This window comes from Oncorhynchus mykiss, chromosome 11 (genome assembly GCF_057628025.1).
Source record: "Oncorhynchus mykiss isolate SJ-2025 chromosome 11, ASM5762802v1, whole genome shotgun sequence".
In the NCBI taxonomy this organism is placed as follows: domain Eukaryota; kingdom Metazoa; phylum Chordata; class Actinopteri; order Salmoniformes; family Salmonidae; genus Oncorhynchus; species Oncorhynchus mykiss.
In genome coordinates this window covers 14466198-14491106 of record NC_143032.1, presented here as the reverse complement: position 1 = coordinate 14491106, position 24909 = coordinate 14466198, and the positions used below count along the sequence as shown (strand labels likewise).

The 24909-nt window shown below is 43.6% G+C and overlaps 1 protein-coding gene across 2 annotated transcripts; it reads right to left on the bottom strand.

Moving 5' to 3' along the window:
• Positions 1–272: 272 nt before the first annotated feature.
• Positions 273–23766, bottom strand: LOC110535311 (protein phosphatase 1 regulatory subunit 16A). Of its 2 annotated transcripts, XM_036934945.2 has the most exons (11): positions 23178–23766; positions 14194–15227; positions 13121–13191; positions 12307–12452; positions 11963–12066; positions 4955–5079; positions 4556–4681; positions 4364–4439; positions 3385–3514; positions 3059–3221; positions 273–2916 (listed from the first exon to the last, which is right to left on the bottom strand). In XM_036934945.2, the coding sequence occupies exons 2-11, from the start codon at positions 14441–14443 to the stop codon at positions 2425–2427; spliced, it is 1683 nt and encodes a 560-aa protein (XP_036790840.1). In that variant the 5' UTR covers positions 14444–15227; positions 23178–23766; the 3' UTR covers positions 273–2424. The 2 variants fall into 2 exon arrangements, with proteins under 2 accessions (XP_036790840.1, XP_090045615.1); XM_090189489.1 differs by lacking the exons at positions 273–2916; positions 3059–3221; positions 3385–3514 and adding an exon at positions 3576–3760.
• Between the last annotated feature and the right edge of the window lie 1143 nt (positions 23767–24909).

The following is a 24909-nucleotide window of genomic DNA, read 5'->3' as shown; positions in this document are numbered from 1 at the left end:
AGGTTTGTTGTGAAGGAATGGTTAAGGACAACCTACGGTAGCCACTGAGGACGACATACATCACTATTCAGAGTATAGAAAGTGTTCAAATAGAAATGCCTAGAGAAAGTTGTCATCCTGAGGAGGAACATTGAACATCATGACAAAAACACCTTCATTTAAATATAAGAATCTCTTACAATCATTTAGGAAAAAATAAATAAAAATTGTTAACAAATTGCATCTTAGACTTATTAAAATGTACAATTTTCTTAGTGCACTTGAACAGATGATTTTTTTGTTCATTAATCATTTTAATAACAGTGATGAATGCTGATCAGGAGAAAGGTAGGGCAATAAGCACTTGTCTACACTTAAATGGGATACAAATTCAAACCAACAAGAAAAATAAAGTTCTCAAAAACAATCCCAATTCTGTACCGTCAGACAGACTGGTGTGTCTGGAAAACAAACAGTGAATTCGGAAAGAATTCAGACCCCTTAACTTTGTATATTTTGTTACAGCCTTATGTAAACATTGTCCCTCATCAATCTACACACAATACCCCATAATGACAAAGCGAAAACAGGTTTTTCAAATTTACCCGTGGTAAATTCAATTAATTGGACATGACTTGGAAAAGCACACACAGCTGTCTAAGGTCCCACAGTTGACAGTGCATGTCAGAGCAAAAATCAAGCCATGATGTCAAATGAATTGTCAGTAGACAGGATTGTGTCAAGGCACAAATCTGGGAAGGGTACAAAAACATTTCCACAGCGTTGAAGGTCCCCAAGAAGTGGGCTCAATCACTCTTAAATGGAAGAAGTTTGGAACCACCAACACTCTTCCTAGTGCTGGCCGCCCTGCCAAACTGAGCAATCAAGGGGAGACGGGCCTTGGTCAAAGAGGTGACCAAGAACCTGATGATCACTCTGACTGAGCTCCATAGTTCCTCTATGGAGATGGGAGAACCTTCCAGAAGGACAACCAGCTCTGCAGCACTCCGCCAATCTGGCCTTTATGGTAGAGTGGCCAGACGGAAGCCAATCCTTAGTAAAGGGCACATGACAGGCCGCTTGGAGTTTGCCAAAAGGCACTTAAAGGACTCAGACCATGAGAAACAACATTTTCTGGTCTGATGAAAACAAGATTGAACTTTTGGCCTGAATGCCAAGCGTCACGTCTGGAGGAAACCAGGCACTGCTCAACACCTGGCAAATACCATCCTTATGTTGAAGCATGACATTGTAGCATCATACCCAAGACTCGAAGCTGTAATCACTGCCAAAGGTGCTTCAAAAAAGTACAGAGTAAAGGGTCTGAATACTTATGTAAAAGTGATTTCTGTTTTTTTAATTTGTAATACATTTGCTTTGTCATTATGGGGTATTGTGTGTAGATTGAGGGGGGGAAAAAAACTAGAATAAGGCTGTAATGAAACAAAATTAGGAAAAAAGTCAAGGGGTCTGAATACTTTCAGGTTGCACTGTCAGATCAATAAATGCTATCATGTACCCTTTTGTATCAATCACTTTAGGAAATCGCCTCACTCTCGATCATAATCCGTGCTTCCCTTCAATCAAAAAGTGCACATCAAGTTACAGTGCACATCAAGTTACAGTGCACATCAAGTTACAGTGCACATCAAGTTACAGTGCACATCAAGTTACAGTGCACATCTCAAATCATGTTCAGTCAATCATAAGTAGGAAAAATCATTCATTGGTCCGATTATCAGCTTGAAAAAAAGCATAATAATCAGGTTTGGTTCATTCTGCTCTTGCCCCTTTTCTGCTTTGAATACACACACACAGCTTACTCACTGAAGTCAGATGACCAATTCATATAGTATGTGCTTGATACATCCTGTGTGAGAACTCTTATTGAACTGCCCCAAACACACATGAAAAAAGGGACTTAAGAGGAAAGTACTCAGTGCTATTGCAAGAGTAATACTGGAATCTGTAGGTCTCTACACACAGCCTAAAAAGCCACCAGGTGGCCACATAAGGTCTCCTGAGATCCAAATAGACCCCTCTGGCCACACCCTCAGAGGAACAATGAGGAACATTACGTTAAGTGCTCATATATTAAATGTTTGACATTTCTCAGGAAGGAGGGTTTAAAATAAATCTGTGCAAGAAGATAAAATGTACTACTACATTTACTAAAATGGAGTTAAGACCAAACATTCAACGGCATATCATTGACGGAACCAAATAATATGCTTAGAATGAATCAAACTGCAATGAATCCTTAAAAGTATATCTGGTGGTCACCGTAGTGTTTTGACTTGAAATCGGTTTGCCACATAGGAGTGTTACACATCCCCTGATTTCCAGTCAGGCAGTGGGTGCTTGGGAGTGTTTGTGTGTCTCTACATTGTGGCTTGGGAGTGTTTGTGTGTCTCTACATTGTGGCTTGGGAGTGTTTGTGTGTCTCTACATGATTCCACAGCAGGGCTCCTTGGTGTTGTTGGACGTGTCCTCCTCTGGGGCTCGTAGTTTGAGCAGGGGCGGGTCCCCACTGGCTGGAGTGAAGTACACAGCGCTGGGAAAGGCCACCTCTGTGCTGGGGGTCTCCTGGGCGGCTCGGGAGGGGGTCACCTCCTGCAGAGGGGTGGGAGAGGGAGGCTCCTCCTCTGAGGGAGGGAGTAGAGGTGGGGCGGGGTACTTGTTGAGCTTGGCCGCAGCCCGCTGGCGTTTCAGGTCAGCTAGAGTCTGGTGGGATTTCTCCAGGGTCATGTTGTCCCTTTCCTCCCCAGACCCTGAGGCAGGGCTCAGCTGGTAGGAGGCACTACGGTCCATCCGACCTCTACTCCACTGCTCCCCTGGGACAGACGCCGAGAGGGCAAGGGGCGTCCCACCGTTCCCCAGACTAGACTTCCTCTCCGCTCCCTCCTCATTCTCCAGCCTCGACATGGTACCTGCAGCCTGAGAAAGCCAGAGCAACAGAGTTAATATGACACAATCACCTATCAACTCTGAATCATATCCTCTATTCTCAATGTCGACTGAACATGGTAGCAGTTTGTCCTGGTGTTGTTGCTATGACAGAAGTAACAGTACAACTCACCATGGCAACGTGATGGTGGAGCTCGTTGTCCGTCTGTCTGTCCTCGTCGTCGTCCTGCGGCTCGGCCTGCCGGCCTCTCTCCTGCCACACCATGGCCTCCTTGTGGTGCTCCCGCCGGTACAGGCTGGAACGCTCGTTGACGCTCACACGCCGCACCACCTTACTGCTCATACAGGGGGCGACAGAGACACTGTAGACACAGCTACAAACTGACAAGAGGCTGAGGCTTTGCCTGTGTCTTAACAAAACCCTCATCTGCTCATAACCTTCCATCTTTAAACCTTGAACTAATCCTCTCTATTGTTCAACCCCCCCTCCCCACTCACCCTCTGCTGCCAGTGCTGGAGGCTCGTCTCTGCAAGGTGCCCTTGTGTCGGTCATGACTCTTCATGATTGCGTCGTGTTTGTGCTTCAGCTCCATCAGCTTGACTCTCACCTCCTCGTCAGCACACACATCTACCACAGACAGAAAACACAACGGAATCAGGACATGTCCTCCCCATACAGTTAACCCCCACCTCCTCGTCAGCACACACATCTACCACAGACAGAAAACACAACGGAGTCAGGACATGTCCTCCCCATACAGTTAACTCCCACCTCCTCATCAGCACACACATCTACCACAGACAGAAAACACAACGGAGTCAGGACATGTCCTCCCCATACAGTTAACCCCCACCTCCTCGTCAGCACACACATCTACCACAGACAGAAAACACAACGGAGTCAGGACATGTCATCCCCATACAGTTAACCCCAACAACAACTGCTCCCTGGGCACCGATGACATCCATTAAGGCAGCTCCCCGCACCCCTCTGATTCAGAGGGGTAAATGCAGAAGACATTTCTGTCGAATCCTTCCCCATTCAGGCTTACATGTTGATACATGGTGATGCTGTGTGTGCCATCTTGGTCATCTACTGTATCTTAGTCTGCCTCTGACATTGACAAGCATTTCGCTACACCAACAATAACATCTGCTAAACGTGTATGTGACCAATAACATTTGATTTGAGGACTATTATCTATCAAGATAACAGGTAATAAGTCAACCTATACAAGAGTTCTGTGTCATTGCCCATCACATCCCCACAGTCTAACTACAGGATGTAAAAAATAAAATCATCTAAATTACCAGCACTTGACCCCCACTTCTAGCTCTGACTACTGACAGCTACGTTATTGAGGAAAGGTGTACTTTCTCTGCCTGTGATATGTGGTTGTCCCACCTAGCTATCTGAAGTCTCTCTGGTTAAGAGCGTCTGCTAAAAGACTTGAATGTAAACATGTGATGTTGTTACCCAGCGGCGTCTCTTCCAGGACAGACTTGGTGTTGAGACTGGCCCCATGAGCCACCAGCTGCTCCACCATCAGAATCTAGGGAAACAGACACGCCAGTACGTTCAGGTCAGTGAGCCAGCCATTTAGTATAACATGACCGTTGAGAAAAGGGGCTTCGTTCTAGCCTGTTCTCAGAGTGCTACAATACTGACCTGTCCCCAGCAGGAGGCGGCGTGGAGTGGTGTCCAGCCGTCCGTGTCCTTCTGCTCCACCTTGGCCCGGTGCTCCAGTAGCAGCTCCCCCACCAACAAGTAGCCGTTAGCCGCCGCTATGTGCAGCTGGAGGGGAATTGTTAGTCAACCTTTCATCCCAGTGGTGAAGTGAAGATATGATCATAATACAAGACTAGAAAATCTCCCCAGCCAGGTATGTTTTCAGGGTTACAGCAGGGGTATTCAAATCCAAAACCATGAGGTTCAGAGTACCGCTGGTTTTCTGTTCTACCTGATAATGAATTGTACCCACCTGGTGCCCAAATCTAAAATCAGTCCCTGATTAGAGGGGAAGAATACAAAAATTAAAAAACATCTATTTGAATGTGAGTGTCTCACTAGCGTGGCCCCGTTGTCATCCTGAGCGTTCAGGTCCGCTCCATTCTGAACCAGCACTCGAATATCTGTGAGCATATTCATCTCCTTAGCCCCACGACACCGGTTTATACGGTCCTGGGTTATACCTGCACAGACACACAGCAAGTCAGAGTTCTTCCACACTTCCACACAGAACATTGTTGATTTGACATGGACTGGGTTTAAGTAAGGCTCGTAGAGGGGATTGCAACTTCCAGGTACAGTTGAAGTCGGAAGTTTACATACACTTAGGTTGGAGTCACTAAAATTTTTCAACCACTCCACAAATGTCTTGTTAACAAACTATAGTTTTGGCAAGTTGGTTAGGACATCTACTTTGTACATGACAACTAATTTTTACAGCAATTGTTTATAGACAGATTGTTTCTCTTATTATTCACTGTATCACAATTCCAGTGAGTCAGAAGTTTACATACACTAAGTTGACTGTGCTTTTAAACAGCTTGGGAAATTCAAGAAAATTATGTCATGGCTTAAGAAGCTTCTGATAGGCTAATTGACATCATTTGAGTTAATTGGTGTACCTGTGGATGTATTTCAAGGCCTACCTTCAAACTGCATGCCTCTTTGCTTGACATCATGGAAAAATCTAAAGAAAATCAGCCAAGACCTCAGAAAAAATAATTGTAGACCTCCACAAGTCTGGTTCATCCTTGGGAGCAATTTCCAAACGCATGAAGGTACCACGTCCATCTGTACAAACGGGGAGGCTTGCAAGCAAAAGGCTGCTGCACTTCACAAAATAGATGGCATCATGAGGTTGGAAAATTATGTGGATATATTGAAGCAACATCTCAAGACATGAGTAAGGAAGTTAAAGCTTGGTCGCAAATGGGTCTTCCAAATGGACAATGACCCCCAAGCATATTTCCAAAGTTGTGGCAAAATGGCTTAAGGACAACAGAGTCAAGGTTTTGGGAGGGGCCATCACAAAGCCCTGACCTCAATCCTATAGAAAATGTGTGGGCAGAACTGAAAAAAGCATGTGCGAGCAAGGAGGCCTACAAACTGACCAGCTCTGTCAGGAGGAATGGGCCAAAATTTACCCAACTTATTGTGGGAAACTTGTGGAAGGCTACCCAAAATGTTTGACCCAAGTTAAACAATTTAAAGGCGGGGGGATGAAAATGGCGCCGTAGAGAGAACACGGTGTTTCAGCGAGCTCTCGTGGCATTCGTAAATTTATATTTTTACATTAATCTCCTAGCTTGAAAAAGTGGTAGAATTGGCTAAATAAGTTACCATATAATGAGTCTTGACGACTTTTTCGCAAAAATCTCCGACAACATGCCCAACAGAACTACTAAGAAATCGACCAAAACCCCCACCCCTGTGGATGTGCATGAGGAGCTAGCTAACGTTAGCGAGGCTAGCACCATTGCGGATACAGGCACAATGGACCTGGTGATTCAAAAGATGACTGATAACATTACTAAAGTGATCGATGCTAAGATAAGAACGGTCTTGGAAGCAATAGCAGGCCATTCAGCTGAACTACAGAGGGTTGTGGAACGTGTTGTTGAGGCGGAAGGAAGAATTGATGCATGGAAACTTCAACTACATCTATGGACGCTAAGCTAAAAGCACTTGAGAAACAGGTGCGCGAAATGGCGGAGCACATTGACGACTTGGATAATCGAGGACGCAGATGCAATATTCGTGTTGTGGGACTCCCGGAAAATTCTGAAGGGACACGTTCAGTAAAATTCTTTGAGGAATGGATCCCTGGCTACCTACAAATGGACACTAAGGCTGGCCGTGTGAAGCTGGACAGAGCCCATCGCTCTCAAGCACCGATACCCGGTCCCAATCAGCGCCCACGGCCGGTGATTATAAAGTTCCACAACTTCACCGACAAGCAGCGCGTCATGGATGCGGCTAGAAACATCGGCTCTGATGGTAGTCAACGTAAAAGTCCCAGGGTTTTATTCTTCAATGATTATTCCACGGCGGTTGTACGAAGACGCAAAGCGTTTGATGAGGCGAAGGCTCGACTCAGGAGAATGAAGATGGACTACGCACTGTTGTACCCGGCCACATTGAAGATTATGGTCAACGGATCACCTAAAAAGCTCTACACACCTGAAGAGGCTGCTGCGTTTATTGACTCTCTCGGGTAAATAACTTTTAAGCTGCACCTCAGCAGCATTGGATAACTTTGTTTATTTTTGGTTCAATCTGATCATGAAACAGTGACGTGAGTCCTCACGTACTTCGGCTCAGTAATATTCGTATCTTTATTATTTTTCTTGCTAAAGTAATAGCCGCTATAGCTCAGGCTGAGATATGTGTGAATCCATATTGGTGCCCAGGTTTGGTTTTAGGTGGAAGAGCCTCAATATTCTCCTATTGATTTTCTTTTCCATACATATAAAGGATGAGGCTATGGAGCGGCGATGCAGACTTAAGAGTCTACATTGGAGAGTTGAAATCCCCTGCATGTTAGCTAGTGGGAAAACCCCCTTTTGGATCTTTACATGTTTAATTTTTGGGTTTAGTATAGTTCGAGTTCAGGGTTCATATCGTTTGTTTATGCTCAGTGAGATGGAAGAGAGTTCAACACATGGAAAAAGGTACCACCCCACTTTTACAGTGGGATCCAGTCTGGATATTGAATGGTCAAGATACAATGGCAGGTAACGGACAGCGTGTATGTACATGGAACATTAGAGGGAGCCATAACCCCATTAAGAGGAAGAAGGTACTATCTTTTTTGAAAAAAGAAAATATTGATATTGCCCTGTTGCAAGAAACTCATTTGGATGATAAGGAGCACCTGAAATTACAACAAGGGGGGTTTGGTCATGTGTTTTTCTCATCATTTACATCCAGAAGTAGAGGGGTAGCAATTCTGGTGAAAAATAACTTACCACTTAAGGTCTTGAATTGTGTGAAAGATACATTTGGTCGCTTTGTTATAATTAATGGTACTTTACAAGGGCATAACATTTCTATAATGAATATTTACTTCCCCCCCTGCTCACCCCTCTGATTTCCTCACTAAGGTTTTTCTAGACTTTTCAGAATTAAACTCGGACACTGCAGTCGTTGGAGGAGATTTTAACTGCTTGTTGAACCCCCTTATTGATAGGTTCCCCAGCGGTATAGCTTCACTCTCTCCTCAAGCTAAGTTACTTAAAGCTATTTGTGATGATCTGGGGTATGCGGATGTCTGGAGAGCTTTTCATCCCTCCAACAGAGTTCACTTTTTTCTCTGCACCTCATGGATGTCAGACTAGAATAGATTATTTTTTTGTGCCCAGGACGTCTCTGCAGTCTGTTCTATCCGCTAGGATAGGAAGCATAGTCATATCTGATCATGCTGAGGTGATCCTGGACATAAAACTCAACGGGGCATTCAATCGGTCAAGACATTGGAGGTTGAACACAACCATTTTTAAAGACCATACATTCACATATTTCATTACAGAGTTTAAAGCATTTTTCTCTATTAACTCTCAATCAACAGATAACCCCTCGCTCCTTTGGGAAACCTGTAAAGCGTATGCCAGGGGTCTGATTATGTCATACACAGCTACTAAGAGATGGAAAAAGCGTGAAAAGCAAAAAATGTTAGAGGGTGAATTAGGAACTAAAGAGAAGGACTACATTAAAACGCCCACTCCTGCCCTATTAAAGGAAATATCAGTCATTAGATCAGCGTTAGACTCTCTCCTAACACAGGACGCTGAAAAGAAAATGAGATTTGTGAGGCAAAAGCTATATGAACATGGCGATAAGCCAGGAAAGTACTTGGCATACCTAGCTAAAAAGAGAGCTGACTCTCAGTCAATTGCTACTATTACTGACTCTGATGGTAATCATTTATATGAAAATAAATTGATAAGTGACTCATTTAAGAAATTTTATACAAATCTTTATGCCTCAGAACTGCCAAATGATGCACCCAAATTAATGGAGAACTTATTTTGTAAGATTGAGCTCCCTACTATCTCCGAAGAGCAGCGGTCCCTCCTTAATGCCCCTATTACCAAGGAAGAGATAATGTTCGCAATTAAGAATCTGCAAAATGGTAAGGCCCCAGGACCAGACGGGTTTTGTAGTGAGTTCTATAAAGAGTTCCATGGCCTGATCCTTGAGCCATTGCGTGATATGTTTAATCACTCATTTTCAAATGACCAACTCCCTCAAACGCTGAGAGAAGCCAACATTTCACTTATTCTCAAAAAGGGAAAATGTCCAGAGTCTTGTTCCTCGTACAGACCAATTTCCCTTCTGAATGTGGATAGAAAATTGCTTTCTAAAATTCTAGCCACAAGATTAGAGGACTCACTGCCATTAATTGTGAAAGGAGACCAAACTGGCTTCATTAAGGGCCGTAAGTCATGCAACAATGTCAGGCGGCTTCTTAATGTAATTCAAGCTTACCAACAAAGTGCTGTGGATGGTCTGGTGCTCTCCCTAGATGCTGAGAAAGCATTTGATCGTGTGGAGTGGTCTTACCTATTATTTGCTCTAAATAAATTTGGTCTGGGCGACAACTTTATAAAATGGGTGAAAGTTTTATATGATGATCCTCAGGCTGCTGTCCTTAGTAATGGGCTACGGTCAAATAACTTCTCTATACACAGAGGTACCAGACAGGGCTGTCCTTTATCCCCCCTCCTCTTTGCACTCGTTATGGAACCACTGGCTGAGGCCATCAGGATAACGCCTGCTATACAGGGGCTGCTCATTGGTGATGTTCACCATAAAATAAGCTTGTATGCTGATGATGTCCTGATATTCATCTCTAGTCCCGAGACTTCAATTATAGCTCTTATTAATATTATTGAATTTATTCAGCGAATTCTCAGGCTACAAGATTAACCTAACTAAGTCAGAGGCTATGCCACTTGGTAGCCTGCACTCTGTACCTAATACTTCTCCCCCCTTCCCTTTTAAATGGTCTCCCTCAGGTTTCATGTATCTGGGTATATTTGTAACTCCTAAATTCCAGCAAATGTACAAAGCCAATTTTGTTCCCTTGTTTGATACAATAAGACAGGATCTGGAGCGCTGGAACTCTCTCCCGATTTCTTGGTTGGGTAGAATATCCCTCTTGAAAATTAACATTTTACCTAGACTACTTTACCCAATCCAAATGATCCCAGTATTACTCTCCAATAAGGTAATAAAGGATGTAAATGGATGGCTAAGTTCCTTTATATGGAGTAAACGCAAACCAAGACTTAAGATGGCAATATTGCAGCTGCCAAGTTCTATGGGCGGCTTGGACCTGCCCAATATCAGGTTCTATCAATGGTGTGCCCACCTTTGTTATATTTCTGACTGGATCACAAATGATGACTCCTCTATTTGGTTAGACATTGAGACTTCTCTTTCAAAATACCCCTTACAGGATCTTTTATTTTTCAGAAGTTTCAAGTCTGTAGAAGATCACTGCAATAATCCCGTTACACTTAACACACTCAAAGTATGGAGGTCAGTTCAACGCTTCCTGGGAAGGTCCAAACTAACCTCTGCTCTTACCCCAATTCTTAACAATCCAGATTTCAGTCCAGGATTGCTGGATGCCGGCTTTAACTCTTGGCTTAATAAGGGCATACGCAGGCTAAATGACTTATTTGTTGATAAGATTTTGTTGTCATTTGAGCAGATGGTCGAGAAATATCGACTCCCAAAGCAGGACTTTTTCCGCTTCCTACAAGTAAGACATTATATCCTGAAGAGCACCACCTTAATTGGTAACCCTGATGTGTCTGTCATTGAAAGAATGCTTTTTTTTCCCACAAAGGAAAATGTCTGTAAGTCTGTTTTATGATACTTTAAGGTCCCTTTCTGCTGTCAACACACAGAGGGTGAAACAAATGTGGGAGAAAGAATTGTCTGTTACTATTGACGAAGAGATGTGGGAGGACATTTGGAGATATGCAAAAACAATATCTATATGTAATCGTACTAGAGCAATCCAATTAAGAATAATACACAGATTGCATATCCCCAAATCGCAGACATGCTTTTAGCCCCACCTCCTCTTCCCCTCAGTGTCTTAAATGCAAAACTGATACAGGCACCCTAACACATTGTTTATGGTCATGTACCAAAATACAAAGATACTGGTCTGGTGTTCTGCAAGAAATTGAAAAGATCCTAGGGGTTGATCTAGAATTGGACCCAGTTTCTTTACTGTTAGGTCTCCCTAGTAGGCAGGTTACTTCTGTGGGTAAAAGGAGGCTTTACAACATCCTTACCTTCGCAGCGAGGAAAAACATCCTTTTACAGTGGATTAGTGATAAGGTTCCTTCTATTAAATATTGGCATAAGATACTATTTGAATGGGTGCCTCTGGAATATCTGACATGTACATTGCATTCTAAAACAGACCAGTTCTACAAAGTATGGGAACCTTATCTAAATTACCTAGAACCTGAGGTATCAGCTATTATGCTGCAAGGATTCTCGTAGAATGACGGGGATGTATGTATTTTAGAACTACACTGTACGTTCCATGTGTGGAACCTAACCTCTTGGTTTAAACTGAGCTTTTTTGTTTAATTTCTGTTTGTAAGTTTGTTTAAAATGTATGTATTGAGAGACGCAATGATGGTGATGGGGTGAGAGAAGCTTTCTGTGTGCTTTGTCTCTGTTGTATCTCTTAATATGGGTGAAAATGGTAAAATTCCAATAAAAATACTGTTAAAAAAATAAAAAAATTTTTTTTTAAAGGCAATGCTACCAAATACTCAAGCTGAAATAAATGGAGATCCTAACTGGCCTAAGACATGGAATTTTTACTAGGATTAAATGTCAGAAATTGTGAAAAAACTAAGTTTTAATGTATTTGGTTAAGGTGTATGTAAATGTCCAACTTCAACTGTAGCTATGGTTACAGGGTTGTGGCTAAGGGCTGTAGCCATGGTGAGAGGGTGAGTGTATGGTTAGAAATGTAAAGAGAGGATGAGTCTGGGGAGAAAAATCAGGTTGGTTTTTAGTCTCCCTACTGACCCTGCTCTGCCATGACCATCTCTAGCAGCTCCAGAGTGGCCTCGTCCTCACAAAGGTCATAGGGCATGTTGCCATCAGCGTTGACAGCCAGCAGCTCTGCTCCACTACACACAGACAAGGAGAACGTTACACCAGAAGCACACACATCGTTATCACAGCCTACTTGGAAATGATAAGGATGTCTGAACTCTACAATAGTGTCTGAAGAAAGGGAAGAAGTTGTTGAACTTCACCCAGAGGAATGGGTCAAAACTATTTGTACATTTTAAAGCCCTCCGCATTCTGCACAGTACATTGTAACTGTGTAGATTAGTGTGTCGTGTTGAGGTGTTTATGTGACTCACGACTGCACGAGGAGCTGCACCAGGTCTGTGTGTCCACAGGTGGCAGCAGCGTGAAGTGGCGTCCACAGCTCACTGTCACAGGCGTTCACACTGGCCCCGGCATCCAACAGACACTGTACCAGCTCCACAAAGTCATCAATGCAGCACTGCAGGGGGAACGCAGACAGACACACAACGGGCATCACACACACAACGGGCATAACACACACACACACACACAACGGGCATAACACACACACACACAACAGGCATAACACACACACGGGTTTACAGTCAACTGCAGAGTAAACTGAATTTGCACAGGTCCAGGCTTCCAGCCTTTTACTAAGTAAACACATTACATTTTTTCTGGAGGGGAGAAATACTTCATGACTATAAAGAGAGCACTGTGCTCTCTAGTGCCACTCTAACACATTTACAGTGTGTGTGTGTGTGTGTGTGTGTGTGGGGGGGCTAACATGTACATGTAGGGTGTGTGTTTTACTTCTAAGGAGAGCAGTGTCTTTTCTTGTTGGTAGACGTTTCCAAACATCACAGTAGAGCTTTGAAGGGGGGGGGGGAGGGGGTCACAATCTATCCTTCCCAACAGTCTAGGAATGTAAGAGCCAGCCCAAAGCAGAGCAGCAGTTATATGTCTAGCTCTAGAAGCAGTGTGAAAACATTCTACAGTGTTTACATAAACTGTGATTTTTAGATCGACACCCCACAGACAGACAGTACTTACAGTGTTGAGAACCACACTAAACATAAAAAACACACACAGGGTGACCAAGCGGGCAGACGTCGGACTGTGTGTGCGCGAGCGCATGTGTACCTGGTGAAGGGCAGTGAGTCCGTCCTCGTTGTACAGATCTGGACTGACTCCACCGTTCAGCAGCTCCCTCACTGCAGAGAAACACATGGCCATTATTCACTAGAACTCCAGTAAGTCACACTATGAATCTTAGTTAAGTGATATTGCCCGAGAAGCCGGTGTTTGGAGGATATTGGACCAAGTCGAGAGACAGCAAGGTTTATGCAAATCTCTGCTGTTGGAAACCAAATACTAGTCTTCAAATCAAATTGTATTGGTCGCATACACATATTTAGCAGATGTTATTGCGGGTGTAGGGAAATGCTTGTGCTCCTAGCGCCAACAGTGCAGTAACATCTAACAATAAACAATCCACACAATATACATGTCTTAAAAAAATAGGAAATAATGTCTAGATGAGTTTTACAGTGGAGATCAACTTTTAGGAATTGTCTGTCTCTGGCTGGGCTGATGAGACAGTGGATTTCACAGTGAAATGGAACACTAATGTGTTACAGAGTCATAGCTTTAGGCGCTGGTAACTTGTCAAATAGAAATTGTCTGGAATGTGGTTTTAACCAATCAGAATGCAGGATTTGACCCACCTGTTGTATACATTTCAGATAAACTTTTGATTGCATTGCAAGAGCAGAGGTTAAGTTTCCGCTATAATTAGCCATAATCAGGTGTGCTAACAATAGCACCATTGAAACCAAACGCCCGTTCTGATAAGCCTAAAAGTATGATGCGTCTCACGTACAATATGCATGAATGATTTCTTGTGTAACTTGTGTTTATAGAGCGGTCGTGCTGTGCAACTGCCCTGCCACTATTCATGTTACTTTGAAGAACAGCAGCCATGAAAAACAACAGTGAGTGTTAACTACAGGCTTTTCTAAGGGGTAGTGGGAATTCCTTTGGTAGAATAAAACCTATATGGCCCGTTTCCCAGACATGGATTATCCTAAACCTAATCCTGGATTTAAAAGCACTTTTAATGAAGAGATTCTCCATTGAGCATGCTTTTTTAACCCAAGACTAGGCTTAAAATGAGTTTCTGAAACCGTCCCATAGTGGTGTGCTGACTGACTCACCCTCCTCCAGGTCATTGCGGGCTGCAGCCTCCAGCAGAGTGATGTTGTTGGGGAAGACCACCCTGCGCGTGCGCCCCTTCTTGTTGCTTTTCTGGCCGGCCTTACCCGCGCTGCGGGCCATGTCCTTGTCCATCTGGGCCCAGCCTTTTAGCTGCTGGGCGCGCCGCTTCTGGGCATGCTTCAAGCGCTCCGTGGCGCTCAGACGCCCAATCGTGGCCATCTCACCGAGCAGCTCGCCGTGCTCCGCCATGCCACACCAATGCCCACCCCCTCCCCCCTCTGTTGTCCTGTTTCACTGGTCTGATCTGGTTCTGGATTTTAGCAGTAGAAAGTGAAGAAAAATAACTTTGAACCATATTTCAGTCCTTAAATCCATATCGCCGCTAAAAAAAAGATTATAAATCGATATAGTTCCATTATAAATCGCTACTTTCGATTTGTAATGTATTTTTCTTGCTAGGAAGCGTTAGCTAGCACTCGTCATCCTATAACTGGTTCTCCATCTTCTTAAATAATGAGCCAACATGTTCACAGCACTTATTTCCATGAATGATCAAAACTCATTTTATCATGCTTTCTCTAGACTCTCTGCAGCCGACATGTGGTGAGCAATATGTTTGGAACATCAAATGCCAATAAAAATCAGTATCAAATCACAATAATCATGAGAAACACCATACATATCGGCGCCTAAGTATTGTATCGTCAGATCCCTGTATATTAAAAAAAACGAAATAATAAAAAAAAAAAAGAAAAACAATATCAATGAGGTAAAAACATTTTTTAAATAAAGACATTTGAACTAATACTGCACAGAACCTTAATTCAGAGTGCAATAGTACGAGAGAATGGAAGGGCAGAGGTTGGTCAGAGGTGGGGGCTGCATGGGATTGGATCACTTGTCAGTCTTCTAGTCCTGTAATAGGCCAGTGCAGGTGGTGCTTCAGAAACCAGGAAGAGTCCGGCATCAAGGCGTCTCAAGGATCCATTGTGCTGCTGAGAATACATAACATTCTACCTCCCTCCCCTGACACCTGGAGACAGAGAGAGTTCACTGTTACCGTAATGTACACAATCTTGAACCAGTCCCACTCTCTTTCCCTGCCTGAGGAAACCAGAGATGGGACGCCATTCATTAATGATTGACACACCCTGCCTGCCCTGCGCAGCACCACCTCGGCTTCAGCACAGCACGCTCTGTGGTTGGTTAGTGTGAGAGGACGGATCAGGGAGGGATGTTGTAGGGTGGTAATTAGTTGGGTTGTAGTACTTGACACTTGTTTGGGTGCTAAGTGCTAGGCTAACAGTGGCCCTTCTGGCTGTCCTCCCTGTTTATCCAGGTATGTAGCATCTCACACCTGTTTCGCAATATTTTCTGTATTAGGAGGACATGTCATTTTTTGAATGGTTTTCCCCTGCTATGCCCCGACTGGTAGGGCCTGCTCCTCTCGACAGTTGAAGGTGCCCTGCCCAGTTGATAATTGCCTCGAAACTGAACCTAAACCATAACTAATTTCACACACACAGTATAACAGATTAAATTAATGAAGTAGTAGAGATGTGATGATACCAGTATCACAATAGTTTTCAGTGGCAAAAATGTAAACATGAAGCAGACCTCAATCATTGTCCCTTTAATAACATGCTGTATGTAACATATTGTGCTGTAGTTTAGAAAATAAATACATGTGACTCTGGATGACAACATAATGATGACTGGTGTTATGTGAATATGGTAGACTGCTAGTGTAGTGATGACTGGTGTTATGTGAATATGGTAGACTGCTAGTGTACTGATGACTGGTGTTATGTGAATATGGTAGACTGCTAGTGTACTGATGACTGGTGTTATGTGAATATGGTAGACTGCTAGTGTACTGATGACTGGTGTTATGTGAATATGGTAGACTGCTAGTGTAGTGATGACTGGTGTTGAGAAGCAGACCTCACTCATTGTCCCTTTAATAACATGCTGTATGTAACATTTTGTGCTGTAGTTTAGAAAATAAATACATGTGACTCTGGATGACAACATAATGATGTTTGTTTCCAATATTAGGGCTGTTCTCCTAAAGACGTTAAATCAGCTTTGTTTTTTTGTTTCCTTGCCACGATACTAACTCGTATCGCGATACTGGTATCGTCCCGGCCATACACGCCAGCCGCTCTTTCCAGGCACCTCATCCATTATTTAGCCTGGCCTGTGAGTCGCTGAGAGGAAGGTCAACTAGACGCACTCAGGGAGACCGAGATAGCAGGCAGGACCAGGGAAACAACTCCAAACTGAGGTCTACCTGAGGGGTGGACGAGGACAATACATCAAAGATCTGGCAGGACCAGGGAAACAACTCCACACTGAGGCCTACCTGAGGGGTGGACGAGGACAATACATCAAAGATCTGGCAGGACCAGGGAAACAACTCCAAACTGAGGTCTACCGGAGGGGTGGATGAGGACAATACATCAAAGATCTGTCAGGACCAGGGAAACAACTCCAAACTGAGGTCTACCTGAGGGGTGGACGAGGACAATACATCAAAGATCTGGCAGGACCAGGGAAACAACTCCAAACTGAGGCCTACCTGAGGGGTGGATGAGGACAATACATCAAAGATCTGGCAGGACCAGGGAAACAACTCCACACTGAGGCCTACCTGAGGGGTGGACGAGGACAATACATCAAAGATCTGGCAGGACCAGGGAAACAACTCCAAACTGAGGTCTACCTGAGGGGTGGACGAGGACAATACATCAAAGATCTGGCAGGACCAGGGAAACAACTCCAAACTGAGGTCTACCTGAGGGGTGGACGAGGACAATACATCAAAGATCTGTCAGGACCAGGGAAACAACTCCACACTGAGGTCTACCTGAGGGGTGGACGAGGACAATACATCAAAGATCTGGCAGGACCAGGGAAACAACTCCAAACTGAGGCCTACCTGAGGGGTGGACGAGGACAATACATCAAAGATCTGTCAGGACCAGGGAAACAACTCCAAACTGAGGTCTACCTGAGGGGTGGACGAGGACAATACATCAAAGATCTGGCAGGACCAGGGAAACAACTCCAAACTGAGGTCTACTTGAGGGGTGGACGAGGACAATACATCAAAGATCTGTCAGGACCAGGGAAACAACTCCAAACTGAGGCCTACCTGAGGGGTGGACGAGGACAATACATCAAAGATCTGGCAGGACCAGGGAAACAACTCCAAACTGAGGCCTACCTGAGGGGTGGACGAGGACAATACATCAAAGATCTGTCAGGACCAGGGAAACAACTCCAAACTGAGGTCTACCTGAGGGGTGGACGAGGACAATACATCAAAGATCTGGCAGTATGAAGACAAGCTGTTCCTGACACCCTCCTCTGCAGATGGCAAGACACTTCATAATAAGTAGACTTGCTTTAGGGACACTTTTGTCACTGTGGCCACAAACTATATTTAGGATGACCTGGCCATTGTCAGCTCCCAGACCACAGTGTAAGGATTTCCTTGGATTCAGAATGTTTACTCACCCTCACACTCTAATAAAGTGTCCCCGTCAGGGCACATGAAACACACAGCATACTGGTATTCTCTCCCCCCCCAGAGAACTGAACTGCTTCCTACCTACTTGTTCTTCCTTCAACAGCACCTACAGACTGACTAAGCAGCCGTATACACACACAAACCAGCTGCTGACGCATAGGCTAACAGGCTATAGGCTAAATCACCATGGTAAACCAGTCAACTGTGGCGGTCTAGTGTCCACACACCACAGAACAGTTTGTAATCAGTGAGCATTAAGTAGCGTAACCCTTCAAGGCCTACTTCCCCACCACAGTGAACACAGAGAGAGAAGACTCATCCTTTACAGACACTTAAGGAGATTTGGAAGAGGAATGGAGAGAGGCCATGTCCCCCACAATCCCTTTAGGGACTTTACTTCAGGAGCAGAAGAAAGCACTGTAAACAATTTAAAAACAAACCACAATGCCACCGAAATAAAACCGCAATCAGCGTTTACAAAATACAGCACCACACCAGTTGTATGCCTATATTTTAAATCAACTTTTTGCATTGAAAACAGTGATGTAGACATGAGAACTACTGGTCTTCATGTCCATGTGTTTGTCCTCAATCCCACAACCTTGTTCATAAAACCGGTTTACTGTGTTTGCTGTTCGCACTAGGAACACACACCATGTGAACCAGGGATTTAATAACTTTCTATGCATGCGTGTCATCACCCATCTTTGTGCCCCTCTGTACTGCTGAAAGTCATGAGCCTGTTCAATTGCAGAGTGAATACTGATCTGTGTGAGCCTGACAGAAGTGCATGTGTCTGCATGTCTACATCTTTGCACGTTATGTTGGCCTAAATCAAAAAACCGCTAACTTCCCCTTCCTGCCTAATCTCACGGTCTTTGGCTGACAGTTCTCCCAGTAATGCTGTCAATCAACATGGAGATAAACCCCTTCACCTCTTATCATTACAGTGGGGCAAAAAAGTATTTAGTCAGCCACCAATTGTGCAAGTTCTCCCACTTAAAGATGAGAGGCCTGTAATTTTCATCATAGGTACACTTCAACTATGACAGACAAAATTAGAGAGAAAAAAAAATCCAGAAAATCACATTGTAGGATTTTGTTATGAATTTATTTGCAAATTATGGTGGAAAATATGTATTTGGTCACCTACAAACAAGCAAGATTTCTGGCTCTCACAGACCTGTAACTTCTTCTTTAAGAGGCTCCTCTGTCCTCCACTCGTTACCTGTATTAATGGCACCTGTTTGAACTTGTTATCAGTATAAAAGACACCTGTCCACAACCTCAAATAGTCACACTCCAAACTCCACTATGGCCAAGACCAAAGAGCTGTCAAAGGACACCAGAAACAAAATTGTAGACCTGCACCAGGCTGGGAAGACTGAATCTGCAATAGGTAAGCAGCTTGGTTTGAAGAAATCAACTGTGGGAGCAATTATTAGGAAATGGAAGACATACAAGACCACTGATAATCTCCCTCGATCTGGGGCTCCACGCAAGATCTCACCCCGTGGGGTCAAAATGATCACAAGAACGGTGAGCAAAAATCCCAGAACCACACGGGGGGACCTAGTGAATGACCTGCAGAGAGCTGGGACCAAAGTAACAAAGCCTACCATCAGTAACACACTACGCCGCCAGGGACTCAAATCCTGCAGCGCCAGACGTGTCCCCCTGCTTAAGCCAGTACATGTCCATGCCCGTCTGAAGTTTGCTAGAGAGCATTTGGATGATCCAGAAGAAGATTGGGAGAATGTCATATGGTCAGATGAAACCAAAATATAACTTTTTGGTAAAAACTCAACTCGTCGTGTTTGGAGGACAAAGAATGCTGAGTTGCATCCAAATAACACCATACCTACTGTGAAGCATGGGGGTGGAAACATCATGCTTTGGGGCTGTTTTTCTGCAAAGGGACCAGGACGACTGATCTGTGTAAAGGAAAGAATGAATGGGGCAATGTATCGTGAGATTTTGAATGAAAACCTCCTTCTATCAGCAAGGGCATTGAAGATGAAACGTGGCTGGGTCTTTCAGCATGACAATGATCCCAAACACACCGCCCGGGCAACGAAGGAGTGGCTTCGTAAGAAGCATTTCAAGGTCCTGGAGTGGCCTAGCCAGTCTCCAGATCTCAACCCCATAGAAAATCTTTGGAGGGAGTTGAAAGTCCGTGTTGCCCAGCAACAGCCCCAAAACATCACTGCTCTAGAGGAGATCTGCATGGAGGAATGGGCCAAAATACCAGCAACAGTGTGTGAAAACCTTGTCAAGACATACAGAAAACGTTCGACCTCTGTCATTGCCAACAAAGGGTATATAACAAAGTATTGAGATAAACTTTTGTTATTGACCAAATACTTATTTTCCACCATAATTTGCAAATAAATTCATAACAAAATCCTATAATGTGATTTTCTGGATTTTTTTTCTAATTTTGTCTGTCATAGTTGAAGTGTACCTATGATGAAAATGACAGGCCTCATCTTTTTAAGTGGGAGAACTTGCACAATTGGTGGCTGACTAAATACTTTTTTGCCCCACTGTATCTGTATCTCAGTTCATGAATGCAACCAGGCATACTTCCAGATAGTAAAAAAAAAAAAGTATTCTGGCAGCAAGCAGATGACAGTTTATCATACCTTTTAAAAATGGGTGCCACTAGGTAGGCCTACTGAAAGTTTGACATGTCACTCCCTAACCAGTAAGTATTCAAGTTAGTATAGGAATGCGTCAGGTTGGGCATCACCGGCAGGAGTGGAAAAAAACCCTGGAGGCGTTGGTTCTACTTTTTTTAAATAAAGAAGCTTTTTATTTGATTCCATTGTCCTCCATGTGTTGCTGAATCTCCTCTCTACCTCAGTAGTACACACTACCAGCTTATAGGCTTCTGGGTGGCCTAGTTTGCTCATCTGCATTCTTCATGTATCATCAGTGTACTTTGAGTTTGGTCGGTGAATGCTTGGAACTTAACATGAGCTACCTTGTCAATGACTCAGCCTGGACAGGGAGGGCCGGTGGTTCTGTGGAACAAATCCCTCAGTGACTGGCCCTCACTATGAATACTCACACAAAAATATTTGTTTTCTGTGGTTTAGTCCCCAAGAGAAAAAGCAAATGACTTACACATTTGTGCATACATGAGTTACAGAGTAAGGCCTATAGAGTAAGGCCTATAGAGTAAGGTATTCAAAGGGACTTTATAGGCCAAAAACAGGGATTACTGTGAACCTGTGTTCCACATAGGCCTAGTAACAAACAGGCCTAAGTATTGGTTAGGGAGACAAATTTTATCTAAAAATGGGTTTGAAATCTGATTAAAGCAGCCTTATAGGCGATAATGATAAATCCAGCAACATATCAATTGGTAGTGGTAGTTGACCATACATGTTGGCTAGATTTAGATTGGGCCTAAATAGTATTCCTGTCCCATCAGAGGACAGGAAGAACCAACCCCATGTACATTGTATCCCTGGCTTTTATATAGGCTAACAATGCTGAATCAATGGTGTTCTGGAATGATCCTGCCACCTGAACTACTGCCCAGTTGTCTAATCTCCTGGTCAATTTTCCGAAAGGCCTCCCCCCCATCCCCAGCTTTAAAATGATTTAATGAGCAACTAACACATGACACTTCAGAAGTCCTGTCATGTTGTGGACTGGAGTGACCTTTAGCCATGTTAGACACAATCACTCAGCCTTCTGAGGCTACAGGGGAAGACAGGCGGAGGAAGACAGACGGGAGAGCAGAGGGAAATTAAGGCAAGAGGATGTGGAGGAAAGACAGTGATGGAGGTAAAGAGGAATGGGAAGGCAGGAGGGAGACAAACCCAAAGGCAATATGTTAATGGGTTTCGTTCAGTAGGTGGCAAAAAAATAAGAGGAAATGTCAAAGTCAGGGTGCAGTAGTTATGAACTCCTTCAAGGCTTATCAGCCCAACCGTCTCACTGTCTTATCATTAGGCTATACAGTAGTTAGAGATGGATAAGTGACAGCCAGATTTGTGAAGGCTATATGGCTCCTCTGAAAACTGAACATTGTCCCCAGCAGTTAGGTCTACATCGATAGGCAGAGAAAAGCGGAGCTAGTATTGTTTATCATATGGTTGGATAAGACGTATGGTTCTCTCTCCTTGCTGTATGAAATCTGTATTGTTCAGACAACATAACAACCTTAAAGTGGCAAGATCCTCTTTCAAAAGAGTTAGCAAGATTTAAAGTCAACCAAAAACCAGTCAGCCACAGAGCAGAAGTTTACGTAGGCCAGTGTGTGTACCATGTTGCAATGTGGCCTAAACTATTGTGTTAATCTCCAGAATCTTTGATAGTGTACACATGTGAGTGCAGCAGCGTGCACTACTCAAGTTCATGCAGTAGGTGTAACCTCTACCTCTGCCAGATCTCTCTAAAGTACAATAAGAAATGTGACCCGCTTCCTCTCTTTCAATAGACTTTCTTCATGAAAACAAAATCAAATGCTAACTTATGCAAATCCAGGGAAATAGGAACCACTATGACCAGTATCATAAATGTTTGCTGCACGGACATTAAGTGTAGGGACAGCCAACATAAGGTGCAAAGTGCGATTGTCATTTTCATTTTATAACATTAATTCTAGGCCTGATATCCTGTTGGTCCTTGACACACACAAATATAATGCACCAAAACTTAATACAGTCAGACCTGGAAAAGAACGCATGGACAAGATACATAAATGCAATAAGACTTGAATTTCAATTCTAAAGTAAGGCATTAAAATGTATACATCTATCTATGCTTATTTACTTGGTACCTGGCAAAACAACAGTCTTGCAGTGCTAGCCTACTGAAAAATGCTTTAAGTAACTTGTTGCATGAATAGAACATGTTAACAACTGTCTACAATCATGTAACAAGTTATCCTCCTAAAATAACAGGAAATGTCTGATGACTGACCAATACATTACAAACTTTGAATAGTAAGCAAGCAGAATCATTATGAATAATATGTTTCACAGTGTGTAGATGTTAGCAGATTTAATTAGCACGCTACAGGTAAGAGACTAGCATGCTAGGTGCCAGGTTACACTACACGCAGTAAGTAGCTAGGTAGCTAGCTATCTAGTTCAGCCAAAAGTCTAAATCTAATCCTCCAGTCACATAAAACTATGCAGCTGGTTAGCTGACGTACTAAATTAAATTTGGTCATCGGCAAACGTTTCTACATCGCTTATCATAAACGACCTGCTACATCAAACATACCGCTCGCTCTCCGTGGCCAACCTGTGCGTCATTGCCATTTTGTAATGCCTTCCATGCAAATTAATTAGGAAACCAAGGTATCGCTAGGCTGCTAACACAACTCACTTACCTAACCTCATTCAGTCGCGGTAAAAGTTTGCTTTGCGTAGCTCAAATGTCGACTTTCAAATGTATTGGCGATGAAAAACAAAGCATGTTGCTTACCTATGGAGTTCATTCAGTCTGACAGAAGCGCGAGCTCGTGTTCTCAGCCCGTCTGAAACCGATCAGCTGCTTTCTGTCCCCAACGCCAGCTCTCCAATGTTTCTCCAGCCCTCCGGGGAAATGCTTCTCCATAACAACCGCTGCGCTGTCATATTCTTCTTCTTCTTTTTAAGGTTGTTTGGCAGAATACACCTATTGGTGTAGGTCAATTGCCGCCATCTACTGCACCGGGTATTGAAACAAAATATATTTAATTGCGGGATGGGGTGGGAACACGAGGCTATACAATTTTTTTTAAAACATCTCACTCCTTCAGTCACAGTTCAAATCCCATCCATAAACAGGCTCGGGTGCATGTGAAGATGGAGCATTCATCGACAGCATTCCTTGTAATGCCTCTGCTGTAAAAAAAAAAAAAAAAGATAAAAGTCCTTCCACTAGTTCTTCCAAAGTTCTTCCACTCTTCTCACCGCCTCCGGATAGGACATGCTGGACAGTCCATATTCTTACCGCCTCAGTCTCCTTCACCCTAACAGGACACTTCAGAAATTCGGGTGCATGTTCACCAACGCAATTACAGAAGCTTCCCGAGTGGCGCAGTGGTCTAAGGAAATGCATCGCAGTGCTAGAGGCGTCACTACAGTCCCTGGTTTGATTCCAGGCTGTATCCCAACCAGCCGTAATTGGGAGTCCCATAGTGTGCCGCACAATTGGCCCAGCGTGTTAGGGTTTGGCCGGGGAAGGCCGTCATTGTAAATACGAATTTGTTCTTCGCTGATTTGCCTAGTTAAATAAAGGTAAAATAAAAATGTGGCTCAGCTGGCATACGATACCCCGCTCATCTACATACACGTGACCAAATATTTTGCATTTGTCACACTGCGTGGGTTTTGGGCATGAAGGCTCTCACAGGGTATCACATAAAATCAAAATACACAGGTGAAGAGAGAAGAGACTTCATATATATATACATTTTTTTAACTATAGAATGGATGGAGTGGGCTTATTCGCGCCTTCTACTACGCGGGTCAGTCGGTGTGCACCAACCACTTGATCCAATTCTTCACATATATCCTTTGATTTCACTTCTAGTGCCACCCCAGAGATAACACCCTTGATATGCGCTCGGCTTCGAAAAGCCACACACGTCACATTCCAATCCGATATCTTCTTGAGGCGCGGAGCACGCTCCTTCCGTTCCAAAGATACACACCACAAAGAAAGTGCGCACCTCTCGTTACTCTCATCGACGCCACCTCAAACCACAATTTCTATAGACTTCAATCGGATCTCCCAGGTAACAACGTCGATCCAAAACCTTTACTCCGACCTAAAAATTGTCATAACTACGCTTGGATTTACTCGAGTCCACTAGCAATTTACTTATTTTATTTACTTTTGCATTTTCCACTGTAATCCAATTATTCTCACTCTCATCTCCACTTGACACGCCATCTGATTCAAACATAACATCGACTGTTGTCATTGAAAGGTGCCACAAGAGGACGACATTGCTCAGACCAAACCCTATAAATTAAAATACTGTGCGCTTAGTGCAATATTTATTATGTAACATACAGTGTATATCAACTGTAACTGTACAGTAAAATGACCTTCACCAAACTATTTGACAACAAAATCCTAGCTACCTAAACTTAGTCTCACATTTTCTGACATTTCCCTTTAAAATCATTCAAAAGAACAGCTGTATGAAAATAACTGTAGTCCACCC

Coding starts and splice junctions, on each gene's coding strand:
- LOC110535311 (XM_036934945.2), bottom strand. CDS start 14,443: ATGGCGGAGCACGGCGAGCTGCTCGGTGAGATGGCCACGATTGGGCGT. Junction 3,515..4,363: donor CCTGGAAGAGACGCCGCTGG/GTAACAACATCA, acceptor TGTCTGTGGTAG/ATGTGTGTGCTGACGAGGAG. Junction 2,917..3,058: donor TCCACCATCACGTTGCCATG/GTGAGTTGTACT, acceptor TGGCTTTCTCAG/GCTGCAGGTACCATGTCGAG.